Source organism: Bos grunniens, chromosome 8 (assembly GCF_055505025.1).
Source record: "Bos grunniens cultivar Pamir isolate PY7600 chromosome 8, Bosgru_T2T1.0, whole genome shotgun sequence".
NCBI lineage: Eukaryota > Metazoa > Chordata > Mammalia > Artiodactyla > Bovidae > Bos > Bos grunniens.
In genome coordinates, this window is record NC_141172.1 from 49,503,865 (window position 1) to 49,518,936 (window position 15,072).

A 15,072-nucleotide genomic window follows, 5' to 3' on the forward strand; every position below is an offset into this window, starting at 1 on the left:
AACAAGCTATGTAGGGCTCCCTGATAGGTCCTAATGAAGAATTTTTGCCAGAAAAGACTATTCAAAATCAAACTAGCATATAAGGAAAAACTGTGGAAACCCCTCACTCTTATTTTTTTTTTTTTTTTAAGATTTTACAAAATACACAGATAACTTAAGTAAGAAGCCAGACCTGGAGACATCCCCAGGTGATCTTCTGGGAGGTTGTTTTCTCTAAAAAGTAGACACTGTCATTCTCTGAAATTTTTTAAAATAAAGACACGTGTACCCCAATGTTCATCGCAGCACTGTTTATAATAGCCAGGACGTGGAAGCAACCTAGATGTCCATCAGCAGATGAATGGATAAGAAAGCTGTGGTACATATACACAATGGAGTGTTACTCAGCGATTAAAAAGAATACATTTGAATCAGTTCTAATGAGGTGGATGAAACTGGAGCCTATTATACAGAGTGAAGTAAGCCAGAAGGAAAAACACCAATGCAGTATACTAATGCATATATATGGAATTTAGAAAGATGCTAACAATAACCCTGTGTACGAGACAGCAAAAGAGACACTGATGTATAGAACAGTCTTATGGACTCTGTGGGAGAGGGAGAGGGTGGGGAGATTTGGGAGAATGGCATTGAAACATGTAAAATATCACGTATGAAACGAGTTGCCAGTCCAGATTCGATGCACGATACTGGATGCTTGGGGCTGGTGCACTGGGACAACCCAGAGGGAGGGTATGGGGAGGGAGGAGGGAGGAGGGTTCAGGATGGGGAACACATGTATACCTGTGGTGGATTCATTTTGATATTTGGCAAAACTAATACAATTTGTAAAGTTTAAAAATAAAATAAAATTAATTAAAAAATAAAAAAATAAAATAACATAAAAATTATAAAATTTTAACTAACTTTGGCTTCTCTTCTCTCCCTACTACCATCATGCATTAGTAAATAAAAAAAAAAATTCCCAACTTTCTATTTTCCATCATCATTCTCTGGCACTTAATACATAATATATTTACCTGTTTTCCTGCCTGAGAGGTACTTAAACAACAATTTTTAATATAACTTAGTATCAAAGAGTTTGATAGTCAGGAGGGAGTTCCAAAATCATTCATTGAACATTTTATAGTTTAAAGTCCCAGGACTTCCCTGGCGGTCCAGTGGTTAAGAATCCAAACTTTCACTGCAGGAGGCACAGTTTCTGTTCCTGGTTGAGGAACTAAGATCCTACATGCCATGTGCTGAGGCCAAAAAAAATTTTTTTAATAAAAAAAAAGAAACTAAAGTCCCACAGTCTTGGCAAGTCATTTGACCATTAGTAAAGAGCTGGCCCCAGGATAAGAACCCAAGTCTCCTGAACTAAGGGCCACCTCTCTTTCCTTTAGTCCTTAAAATATTTTAAGACTCTTATCTAAGGAAGAGTCCATGAAATGCACCGCTGTAAGTCCACTCCTCTTATAAGTTCTAGGGTGTGGAAGATAAAGGTTTCTAACCATTCTAAGAAGTGTCAATGTTAAGTGTGAGGTGAAGGGAGAACTCCTACTTTGAGTAATTTTTCAGTTCTTCAGAGGCATCATCGACCATGTTGCTCTCCTTGGCTTCCCGGGCCATTGCTCGGTAGAGGATACAAGCGATCACTGCCTTGACCGTGGCCTCCTCACCATGCTGCCAGAAGAACATGGCCATCTTCTGCCTTTTCATTAGCACAGCCCACACAAGCAGGTCATTATAAGGATAAATAAAGCCAGTAGAATCAGGGTCATCTGATATATTTTGTTCTTCTTTTGACTTCTTCCTTGATTTATGAAGGGCTGCAGACTTTTCCTGTTAGAATATAAAATAGGAATGGGTGTCCAAATACTCAGATGGATGATGTTCTACCTGACAAAAGACATTGAGTATCTCAGAAATATTTTTTAAATCACTGAAAAAGGATGGAAATAATAACAGAACTTTATAGCTTTTGTGACCCTATGAACTATAGCAAGCCAGGTTCTTCTGTCCATGGGATTTCCCAGGCAAGAATACTGGAGTTGGTTGCCATTTCCTTCTCCAGGGGATCTTCCTGACCCAGGAATGGAACCCAGGTCTCCTGCATTGGCAGGTGGATTCTTTACCACTGAGCCATCAGGGAAGTCCTATAAAATAGGAATGGGTGTCCAAATACTCGGATGCATGATGTTCTACCTGACAAAAGACACTGAGAATCTTATAAATATTTTAAAAATCACTGAAAAAGGATGGAAATAATAAAAGAACTTTATAAATCAGAAACCAAAACTTTGGCCTTTTATTAATCTATTTCTTGTTGTATCTAATAGTTTCAGGGTCCCTAGGCTAAGATACCTTAAGTCCACTTAAGTTAACACAGCTTAAAACTTAACACAGCTTAACACAATACAAAACAACTTAATAGAACCTAAAGCTCTACACCTTTAGAAAAGTCACTAACTATACAACAGTTTTCAATTTCTCAAGGAAATGGGCTGAAATTACATATAAGACAAATGAGAACTATTAAAAAAAAAAACAAACTCTAACCTTACCTTACAAATAGATCCACTATCTTCTTTTCAGTAAAATGACATTAGTGTTGCCAACATTGTTACAAATAGATTGGTTTTAATTCTGATCTCCTTTATTCTGGCCATATTTCCATAGTGATGGTAATAGGTAATAATGAAATACCATTTTCTACCTGGTTAAACCCACCCTTTACAATTCATGTCAAAAACCATTCGCTAAAGCCCCACAGTCTTCTATGCCACTCTGCATGTATCTCTAGTTCAATGCTCATCACACTGCACTGAGGTTACTTCTTTGGGAGGGCAGGACCATTTCTTAGTCATTAACATATCTTCTCCAGCCCACCTGCATCTCAAATTCCACCAAGAGCCCAAAATAATGCCTGGCAAATGATAAGACTCAATAATTATTTTTTTTAATTAAAGGAGATCAGAGAAAAAATTGTAATAAGCTTCTTCTATTTCTATAAGTAGAGGGAATTTGTGTTCATTGGTTATGACCAATAGTAATTTTATGATATAACTTTTCGTTCTAAGAGCTGTAAAAAGCAAGCCTCTTTCAGCCAACATAAGAACCATTTCTATGGAAACTCTATGGAAACTCTTGAACAAAAGCATTCATGCCCAGAGGCAAGTGGGACTGAGGTAGTACAGGCAAGGGGGCATAACACTGCTCACACACATATAACATTCATAAATACATTATCATTACCATACATTAAGCGAAAATTAATTTCAAAAAAACTTCAAAGGGGAAAAAAGAAGATACAAGAGGGCAATGTAAGAGAAAAGCAAAGGAGAAGGTAACAGTCACCTCTCTAATCAGCCTTAGAAAAAGGAGGATGAAGGTTTAATGGTGATTTTTTAGTACCATTCCATGGACTGCCTCCCTGAGTCATCATCTGGACGTGGCAGAGGTAGGAACAAGGAAGGCAGCCTGAGGTGCCAGCCCTGGAGATCATTTAGTTCCCCATCCTGGGCATTTGCTCATCATTGTTAGAGAATAGCTTTATCATGTTTTAGACTTGTACCATCTGTTTACAGTTCCTATAAATGGTCCCTCTATCTGTATTCCCCATTCTTGAATTTAAAATGATGAAAAGATCTCAGTCTTCAAGGACAATTTTATTCTCAAATTTAAAAGAAGTAATTGGTACCTTGACTTTGTAAGGTTGGGCAGTTCTAATGAACTGGGAATGCAGGGTGCTCTCTGTAGACTCCTTTCTATTTCCTGAGCAGCGTCTTCGGTGAAGAGCAGGCTGGGACAGGCTTTGAGCAAGAGTGGTCACTTGCTGGCATGTGTTATTTTATTTTTAAAACAAACAAAAAGGGAAAAAGATGATTATGGTAACAATGAAAGTGGTAACAATTAACCTTTTGTTTCTCAGTTCAGTTCAGTTTAGTCTCTCAGTCATGTCCAACTCTTTGCGATCCCATGAACCACAGCATGCCAGGCCTCCCTGTCCATCACCAACTCCTGGAGTTTACCCAAACCCATGTCCATTGAGTCGGTGATGCCATCCAACCATCAAATCCTCTGTCATCCCCTTCTCCTCCTGCCCTCAATCTTTCCCAGCATCAGGGTCTTTTCAAATGAGTCAGCTCTTCACATCAGGTGGCCAAAGCATTGGAGTTTCAGCTTCAACATCAGTCCTTCCAATGAACAGCCAGGACTGATCTCCTTTAGAATGGACTGGTTGGATCTCCTTGCAGTTCAAGGGACTCTCAAGAGTCTTCTCCAACACCACAGTTCAAAAGCATCAATTCTTCGGCACTCAGCCTTCTTTATAGTCCAACTCTCACATCCATACATGACCATTGGAAAAACCATAGACTCAACTAGACAGATCTCTGTTGGCAAAGTAATGTCTCTGCTTTTTCATATGCTGTCTAGGTTGGTCATAACTTTCCTTCCAAGGAGTAAGCATCTTTTAATTTCATGGCTGCAGTCACCATCTGCAGTGATTTTGGAGCCCAGAAAAATAAAGTCTGACACTGTTTCCACTGTTTCCCCATCTATTTGCCATGAAGTGATGGGACCAGATGCCATGATCTTAGTTTACTGAATGTTGAGCTTTAAGCCAACTTTTTCACTCTCCATTTTCACTTTCATCAAGAGGCTGTTAGACAACAATAAAACCAAATATAATATTGCATCCTAGCAAATATCCAATGGTTCTGTCTTTCATCCAAGGTTAGTAATTAATTACTCATCCAACAAGAGCCTCTCATGGCCCCTTCTTATTAAGCATACTCTTATTTCCTAACATCTTAAAGAACATGCTTTTTTGTTCCCTATTATATATCTGCATTCCTTCTCTATGTGGAAATTCCATTAGAATCAACAGATGTTCTATACCTGGAACAAGTTCAAAACAGGCAATAAAGATTCACAGGTCTGATAAGAGAAAGTTCCCATTCACAAACAGCTCCAAGGTTAAGCTTAAGTTAGAAAGTTATGGAACGTCTCCAGGTGTTACATAATATCACTACTGGAGTGGAATTCCAGTGGCTAGATCCAATAATAACATAATTAGTTGCTTGTCAGTATGAAGCTTTCAGGCTTCCCAAGTGGCACTAGTTTGTAACCGCCACCATCTAATTTACTAGGAAACACAATAAACTCTATACTCCTTCACTAGAAAATAATTAGAGAAATGGGCAATTTCCTACCCATTTCTAGAAAGGGCATTAGAGGAACTTGCCCAACATGCTCCCCACTGGACTGCACCAATATCACAGTCAGTCCTATATCTGCCCCTGGTAGCCTCACAGCAAGGCTTATTTTGTTTAAATGAAGGAGCTGATACCTCAAGTGTATCCTTATGTCTGTGAAATTCCAATAAAGGACATTTTCTCTGGGAGAACTGGGTTTCTTTCTGTTTTGCTTCCTCATCTCCTAGAGCCAAGTTGGGTTTTCACTTTACTTCATTCTTTTTTTTTTTTTATTATTAATTTATTTTATTTTTAAACTTTACAAATTGTATTAGTTTTGCCAAATATCAAAATGAATCTGCCACAGGTATACATGTGTTCCCCATCCTGAACCCTCCTCCCTCCTCCCTCCCCATACCATCCCTATGGGTCATCCCAGTGCACTAGCCCCAAGCATCCAGTATCATGCATCGAACCTGGACTGGCAACTCGTTTCATACATGATATTATACATGTTTCAATGCCATTCTCCCAAATCTTCCCACCCTCTCCCTCTGCAACAGAGTCCATAAGACTGTTCTATACATCAGTGTCTCTTTTGCTGTCTCGTACACAGGGTTATTGTTAGCATCTTTCTAAATTCCATATATATGTGTTAGTATACTGCATTGGTGTTTTTCTTTCTGGCTTACTTCACTCTGTATAATAGGCTCCAGTTTCATCCACCTCATTAGAACTGATTCAAATGTATTCTTTTCAATGGCTGAGTAATACTCCATTGTGTATATGTACCATAGCTTTCTTATCCATTCATCTGTTGATGGACATCTAGGTTAAATAAAGGTCAAAAGTAGCTTGATAGTCTAGACTTTTCATGTGATCTTTCCAGTGTCATCCCTCACAACCGTCTGGCATTGTCCAGCGACCAAGGCCTCCTGGTCACTGAAAAACCATACCCTGGTGTCCACAGCACTATGCTTTGTATTGTTCCTGCTCTTCTTTCAAACAAAAATGCCACAAACTATCTTTTCTAACACTTGCATTATCCCCTAATAAGAACTAAGCTCTTCAAGCCAGAATAATTCTCATCTGTAGACTTCTGAGTGTACTAGTCCCCTCATGTCCATGCCCTCCCTCCCATTCTTGCCTACCCAAGATCTACCACTATTCTTAACTGAAATGTCGTTTCCTCAGAGAGATGTTCTCTGATTTCTCCATCTAAATCATTCTCTTTCAGTGCACACTTTTCTTTCTTCCAAATGCATAGAACAATTAAAATTTACTTATTAACTAACAAAGGAACTAAGTTCTTCAGTTTACTAATCTGGAAAGGCAATTTCAAGAAATGAGCAATATTTTCTCTGCTAATCAACAACTAGCAACTCTAATTTTGGCACTTCCCTGGTGGCTCAGAGGGTAAAGAATCTGCCTGCAATGCAGGATACCCAGGAGATCCAGGAAGCTCCCCTGGAGAAGGAAATGGCAACAAGAATCAGACATGACTGAGAAACTAACACCTCCACTTTCAGACTTTAAAAACTATGATGGAAAATAAAATATATATAGTATATATTTTTACATAGTACATTCTGCATACATCTTCCAATATAACCCCTACACATGTTCCAAGTGTCATCTCCAGGCTATGTACTAGTATGAGTTTATAGATGCAATCCTATTAAGCTTTACACTTGTGTATTTTCAAAGGAAAGATAAGGAAAGAACTGATCATCTCTCCCTCTAAACTTTCTCACCACATACTTCTATGTCAATACAGCACACTTTATATCCTGTTTTGTATTGTGGCTAGTTATTCATGTCTGTTTCCTCTAAGAGTTTCTAAAACTGCAGGTCTTTATGTCCATCCAGGCCAGCATGCCAGCATTTAGCACAGTAATTTACACGTAGCAAATATTCAATAACTATCAATAAACAGAATGTCCATTTGGAAAGCTCTTCCCACCTAAACTTCCCAAGCCATTTTTTCTAAAAGTATAACTCCTAGAAATCATCAGTTCTACAAGGGTGCTTTTCAATTATGCTACCTTATGTTTTCTGTAGAGGTTGTTGTAGAGGGCTCTGAAAGTTTTTCTAGTGTAGCTGCTGCGATATGCTCCACCAATAAGGTATTCTATTACCAATCCGATGTCAATCAGCGTTATCTTATAGCCTGAGAGAAGTGTATGCTGTAACAAAAACACATACAAATTATAACTGTCAGTTCTCTTTGTCTCTCTTTTGTCATGTAACTAGAACATAACCAAAGAGGGAGACATATTCTTTAGCCCTAGAACAATGCTTAGACTCACAAAAGAAGTGAGAGCCCCCGAATGTCACTAATAACAAAACAATAACAAAATCAATTGATGAATTAATACAACTAGCTACTGTTACAATCTGCTTGTTCAAATGGGAAAAATTACTTAGCCTTAATATGTTTTTAGTTTCACAGACACAGAATGTCTGCTTATAAAGAGCACATTGACTCTCTTTTCCTCTCTTTCTCATGCATACACACACTTTCAGAATAAAATACACTTAAAGAGAGCATAAAAGATTTTTTTTAACTGGCAATGACAGAACTACTACAACAGAAATACAATCACTAGAGAAGATACTGGAGAATCCAAAATAAACATTAGGTTAAAATCATTAGTCTCTCTTGAAATGGCTATAACATCACACACAAAACAAGAAAATGAAAGGAAGTAGAACAAACAGAAGGAACAGGAAATGGTGAAACAAAATGAAATATCAAAACACGAGGCTGTGCCAAGACAAACGGTATGGTTAGTAGGAGGCCTGAACAGCAGATTTTCAAGTACATGGTATTAGCCTAAATGAAAATTATTTTGATCCCTTAAAACCCACCTTAGTGCCTCTTCTGAACTGCCATGCATACATAGCATACTTTTAAAGGCACACAATGCTGAATAAGACCCTTGAAATGAACAGTCTGTGAATAACAGTCCCAAAGCTTTGAATAAGAAATAAGGTTATGTGTATAAATAAATGATTTAATTTCTTTTTCACATTCATAATTTACTTTTGTAAGGAACACAAATTTTAGCTCAAAAAATTTATTTTTTAACACAAAAAATAGCTCTCATTTTTCTGCTAGTTAAAAGCATATCTAACTATTTCATTCCTTTTTCTTCAGTTTAGAAGAAAACTGTGATAGAATTCGAGTTTTAGGAACTAACCTAAGGAAAATTATTTTGACCCAGCATAAATCAATGCAAACTAAATTTACATCAGCATGGACACTTTTGCTTACTACTGATTTGCCAACTAAATATCTTCCTCCACAGTCCTTTCACTCTGGTTCTCTCACCAAGTCAACATAATCAGAAAGCCCACACTCTCCCCACCAATATATTAGAGTTTAGAATTAAGGCAAAAAAAAGTCTGTTAAAGTCAGAAAGTTTTAGTAACTATTGGGAGGTGAGAGATGATGTTAAGTCTGACTTAACTCAAGGTGAATTGAGAACAGCATGAGTAAAATATAAGGAAAGATGGGACCAGTGGATGGGTCCTGGTTCCCTAGAACAACACACAGACTCACAAAAAAAGTGAGAGACCCTGAGTTATCAATAATAGCCAAAACAAGAACAAAAACAACAGAAATCACATGCCAGTCCTTCAGGAAAGATAACACAACCAGAAAGTTTCATTTTCAACAGATATTATCATCATTGGCAATTCTGTTACATCACGTTAAGCTGAAATTCTGCCTGGAAGTTTCTATGTCTACAATTCATGTTTTATAAAAGGAAATAATTATTTGCTCATGCCACTAACTTGGTGGGTCAAATCTTTTTTTTTTTTTTTCTAATTTTATTTTTAAACTTTACATAATTGTATTAGTTTTGCCAAATATCAAAATGAATCCGCCACAGGTATACATGTGTTCCCCATCCCAAACCCTCCTCCCTCCTCCCTCCCCATACCATCCCTCTGGGCCGTCCAGTGCACCAGCCCCAAGCATCCAGCATCGTGCATCGAACCTGGACTGGCAACTCGTTTCCTACATGATGTTTTACATGTTTCAATGCCATTCTCCCAAATCTTCCCACCCTCTCCCTCTCCCACAGAGTCCATAAGACTGTTCTATACATCAGTGTCTCTTTCGCTGTCTCGTATACAGAGTTATTGTTACCATCTTTCTAAATTCCATATATATGCGTTAGTATACTGTATTTATGTTTTTCCTTCTGGCTTACTTCACTCTGTATAATAGGCTCCAGTTTCATCCACCTCATTAGAACTGATTCAAATGTATTCTTTTTAATGGCTGAGTAATACTCCATTGTGTATATGTACCACAGCTTTCTTATCCATTCATCTGCTGATGGGCATCTAGGTTGCTTCCATGTCCTGGCTATTATAAACAGTGCTGCGATGAACATTGGGGTACACGTGTCTCTTTCCCTTCTGGTTTCCTCAGTGTGTATGCCTAGCAGTGGGATTGCTGGATCATAAGGCAGTTCTATTTCCAGTTTTTTAAGGAATCTCCACACTGTTCTCCATAGTGGCTGTACTAGTTTGCATTCCCACCAAATCTTTTAAAATACGAAGTAAATTACGGGAAAAACTGTGAGTGTGATTTGGTTAAAACTGTTCAGAGTCACAACTGTTCAGAGTCAAAGAGGACAGGTAATTCACTAGAAAATCCAATACTATTTTTTACAAAGCAAAATCTGGTAACATTTCACCACAAAGCTAAGACAACACAAGAAGAAATTTGTACACCTTCATAATTAGGTTACCTGTTTTACATCTTGGACAAGATGATGTAAGAGCATATTGGTTGGTCCTTGTTTCTGTAATAAAGAACAAAAGGAAGAATTTTAATTACCATGTGTTGGGGAGAAATAAAAAACCTTTATTTCAGAATGTATAAATAATCCAGAATACTGAAAATTTTCTTCAGCATCTTTAGTAATGAAGCTTAAGCCAAATTAATTCTAAGAAAGCTATTTCCCAAGAGAAGATGTAATTAGACTGAAATATTTTTAAGTGCACAATGTATATATCTAGGTAGTAAGGACAGTCTTAATTAACCTTGTGGCAAGAGGCAGAAACAAATTTGTAAAATCTATAACTATCTTTTATTATTTATAAATCACACAACTACAAATTCCATCACACAATTACATTGCATCAACAAATACTGATTGAGCACTAGCTACATTCATTCAAGTTACTGAGGGATTCAACAAAGAATATAAGTACTTTCTTTACAGAATTTTTACAACCCAATATAAGAGTGTGGTACTTACACTAAAAAAATAGCCAATATTATGAAGAGTATATTCAAAACAATGGCAAATAATCTGTATTATTATGAAGTGATTTGGGAGTGATCTATGGAGTGATCAAGAAGATCTATAGATCAAAATACTATGGAGTGATCAAGAAGACAGAGCTTTAAAGAAAGGGTAAGATCCAAAGGCAAGGAAGAACATCTCAGGAAGGGTGCTTGACTTGAGCAACTCACGTCTTTACAAGGAGTAAGCCAGTCTAGTTTCAATAAAAGGTTTGCATAGGAAAATTGCAGGAACAAAATTTTTAACAGTGTCCCTAGATTGAAATGCTCTAATTACTCAATACAAGCGATTTGTTCTTATTCCCATCTTTGGCTTTAATTATGGTCTTACTATATCCTATTTCTGAAATTAGTTTATGCTTCTATTCTGTATAATTAATTAAAGTGGGAAATGCAGAAATGGTCCTAGGGTTTGCTAAGAATGTTTCTTCTTTGATTGAAAAGTCTGTCTCTATAAGCTATCTTTGTACATAAGCACTGAAGGAAACTTGAACATTCAAGATACAGTTGAAGCTAAGTGTGTCTAATTAATAAGTAATCTTAAGGCACCAACTGATAAATTGTTCCAGTACTCACTGTATTATAGAGCTCTTCCAGTCGGGAGATGGTAAGAAAGCGATGGAGGTTCACTCCATACTCTATTAAGAGCTTCACAAAATCAACTCGATCCATCATCAAGGCATCTAACATCGCTTGTTCTAGAGAGCCAGGCTTCAGAGGGGAGAGATAAATAAGAGATATGGAAACAATTAAGAAAGCAGAAATAAGTAAAGAGTTACATGTATTTGAACTCAAAACTATACAGACAAAAATAATTATAAAATACAATCTTACTAAGGAATGTTCAGGACCTAAGTGAGGAAATAACAAAAAGTGAACCAAAAGCCTAAAAGACCTTTTGAATAAATGTGTTCTTGGATAAAAAGACTGACTATGGTAAAGATCTCAGTGTTTCCCGAATTAATGTTTGAAGTTAATAAAATTCTAATAAAAATCCAAGGTCTCTTCTTTTCTTTCTTTCTTCTTCTTCTATTTTTTTTTTTTTGGTAACCTGGTATGTTCCTTTTAAACTATACCTGATTTCTGGGTATCATGGCAAATTAAACACTCATTTACTTTTAACCCCACCTAAAACTTCACTAAAATTATAGTAAAGGGTTTAAAAAAAACAAAAACAAAACCAGAATCCACAAGAACAAAGAGGTCAAAAGTGAAATATTTCAGAAGTTGGAAAGCAGATGGCCCAATGGTAACTGACTTAGCAGTCCCCAGGAAACCAGAAAATGGAAAGAGCAAAGAACCAAACAATCTATACAATAGAATTCTGGCAGCATAAATTGCTAACACTGGGACCTTTTCACTCATCTTCCCCTACTGACTTCCCTAACAATAACAACAAGGCTTTTATACCTTCTAAGCAGGAGACTGGAGGATTTCTTTCTGACAGTGATGAATACAAGAGAAAAATATATGAATATGCTAACCCTGCAAGTCTCCCAACAAATGGCAGCCAGATCACCCTACTGTGAAGCCCACATCTATAGGCTTGGAACTTCTAATGATCTTCCTTTCATCAACTCTTAAAAAAGAGTACAGGACAAACAGACCAAAAAACATCAACTAGGAAGAATCAGACAATAAAGGAAGAAGAAAACTTCAAAAGAACTATCGTTAATATCCTCTAAAAAACAAAAGAAGATATATACAGGATGCTATTTTTAAAAAGACAACAAATTTACCCCTAGAAATTAGTAACACACTACCAGAAACAAGGTAGCACTAGTTGTAAAGAATCTGCCTGCCAAGGCAGAAGATGCAAGAGACACAGGTTCGATCCCCGGGTGGGGCAGATCCCCTCGAGAATGGCAGCCCACTCCAGGATTCTCGCCTGGAGAATTCCATGGACAGAGGAAACTGTCAAACTACAGTTCATGGAGCCACAAAGCATCAGACTCGACTAAACAACTAGAGCACACAAGCACCGAAACAAAAAGCTACATACAAGGCAAGAAAAATTAAACTTGAAGGCATATACCAAAGAAAAGATATAGAAGATAAGAGGAATAGGTAAGATTAGAGGAGGAGCCCATAGACCTAACATTTAAATGATACAATTCCTGAAAGAAAGCAGAGAAAACAGGAGAGGAAACTCCCCAGAAGGGAAACCCGTTAAGTGCCAAGTTGAAAGCAAGTGTCCACTGTAATGGATATAAAGTTATAACAACACACATCACTGTGAAATCTCAGGACACTGAAAAGCAGGAAGATTTCTTTTTAATCCCAGAAAAGAAAGAAATGGTCACAAAGGATCAAAAAAACAGAAAGATTTTTTACTTCTCAACAGTCACTGCTGGGTGCTAGAAGCTAAGCATTCAAAATTCACGGGGAAAATTAGTCTCCTCTTGAACTAAAATATATCCAAACATATGAGGCCTCAATATTTTTATCTCCCATATTCCCTTTCTCAGAAATGATCAAATAAAGGAGTAAACCAAGAAAGAACAAAACAAGGGATACAGAAAACAGGTGTTCTAACCAAGGAGGGCATCTCCAAGATGATGAAGGATGATAGCTCAGCACCAGGAACAGCAGGCAACCAGTCCAGATGGCACCAGTGAGGGCCACAGACAGAGGTTAAGAGGCCTTAAGATTAATCAGAGGGACTTCTCTGGTGGGCCAATGGCTAAGACTCCTTGCTCCCAATGCCGGGGGCCCAGATTCAATCCCTGGTCAGGGAACGAGATCCCACATGCTGCAACTAAGAATCTGCATGCCTCAACTAAAGTTCCCGCGTGCTGCAATGAAGACCCAGTACTGCCAAATAAGTAAATACAATTTTTTAAAGTTTAAAAAAATAATGACTCAGAGAACTCAAACCAGGGCTCTGTAACAATCTAGAGGGGTGGGAAAGGGTGGGAAGTGGGAGGGAAGTTCAAAAGGGAGGGGACATATGTACAAAATTCATATGTATATGAATTAAGCCAATTCATGTTGATGTATAGAAGAAATGAAACCAATATTATAAAGCAATTATCCTTCAATTAAAAATAAACTTTAAAAAACAAACTTGAATAAAATAAATTATTAAAAGGAATCAGAAAACAGTAATATGACTTATTATTTAGAGAGATGGAGATTTATAAATGTCAGAGCAGTCCAAAAATTTTCAGTTTTTGGCTCTTGTGGTTTGCAGGGTAGAGAATTACTGTATTTTTGGTAGCTTTTTAGTACCATTTGACATTTTAAACGATGTGCATGAATTAGTTAAACCCCAAAATAACAGACCTATGGTATGGTCACAGCTATAATTTTTTTAAATGAAATGTTAATAGTGATTAGCATTAGCACTATGAATAATCTTTCTTCTTCCTGCTTTTCTCTGTTTTCACTAATTTCTACTGTGAGTATGTATTACATTTGAAGGCAAAAAAATAAGATAAACTTTAAGTTTTAAATAACAATATAAAAATCTGCCCAATCAAAAAATGAATAAAAAACCCTTTCATTTGCCTTTCCCCCAGCATCTTTTGTCAACTTCAACTAGGCTGCAGATTCATAGGAAAAAAAATGTTTTCAAGAAGGCAAAGTAGACAAAAGAAATGTCTTAGTGATCACATGTACCCAGCATCAGAGATGCTACCCCCTCCCCGAAGTAACCTATCTTTCCTCCAGTTTTCTCTTTGGCCCCTCCCTAACAAACCAATACACAACACGTTTCTTCAAAATAACTTCATTTTCATTATACCTTCCAGTGTTGTCCATAAATTAGGATATGTTTCTTGGCGATGTCCATTCTGTCCCAAGCCATTGCCAGATTCAATTGTTCTGATGCTGATAAATTCGTGCCTAAGGTAAAAGAAAGGGATTACATATTCTGTTTACAATATCAACATAAAAAGCACCAAGTGCCATGAGTGTGAAAAGAGGGAAGGAAGAACAAGTATAACCTTACTTAGACACTCACCCTTTAGCAGAGCTGTTAGGATTGCTAAATCAAGGTCCTGTGACTCCTCAGAATCAGCATCAAAGATGGTAATCTGTAATAGTTGAAAAACAGAAAGCCATACATTTTAAGAACTAGCAAAGGAATGCTTTCAAAAATTTGCTTTTGCACTAATGAATTAAGTGAAACATTCTTCATTAATGTCAAAAATCATACAGTTTAAAAAATTCTTTTTTTCACTAATAAGAGGGAAAACTTTTAAGTAGGGTAATGCAGAATTGTGCACATGAAGGGGGTGAAAAATAACTGAAAAATTCCAAGTATGTTAGAGGAAACATGCATGAAAGAACATTACTCCATTAATTTACTACTCATATGCTGTAATAGAAACTCAGTGTCAATTCCTCATGTAAAGCAAACTATTCCTCATTTTGAAAGGATACAAAGTGAGAGCCTTCCAGTCACCTAGCTTTCGAAATAAAGGCTTTTGCTTTTAATGAGAAATGAATACTCAAGGACTTGTCATAAGATAAATGAGGCACTTACAACATACCCAATGAGCAGGTACAATAGATAGCACAGAAAACCTGTACAATGTCAAAGTCTCCAGTGCATCCTGG

The 15,072-nt window shown here is 37.1% G+C and overlaps 1 protein-coding gene across 6 annotated transcripts in view; it reads right to left on the reverse strand.

Annotated features, from left to right (window-relative positions):
• The window catches only part of TRPM6 (transient receptor potential cation channel subfamily M member 6), a 166,984-nt gene that overhangs the window by 65,142 nt on the left and 86,770 nt on the right, over positions 1-15,072 (reverse strand). For all 6 annotated transcript variants that reach the window (XM_086415540.1, XM_086415538.1, XM_086415537.1 and 3 more), the window contains 7 exons: positions 14,474-14,546; positions 14,255-14,355; positions 11,086-11,220; positions 9,950-10,003; positions 7,226-7,366; positions 3,683-3,817; positions 1,544-1,824 (listed from right to left, as the gene is read on the reverse strand). In XM_086415540.1, the coding sequence (XP_086271666.1) occupies positions 1,544-1,824; positions 3,683-3,817; positions 7,226-7,366; positions 9,950-10,003; positions 11,086-11,220; positions 14,255-14,355; positions 14,474-14,546 (920 nt within the window). The remainder of the gene's footprint in view (positions 1-1,543; positions 1,825-3,682; positions 3,818-7,225; positions 7,367-9,949; positions 10,004-11,085; positions 11,221-14,254; positions 14,356-14,473; positions 14,547-15,072) is intronic.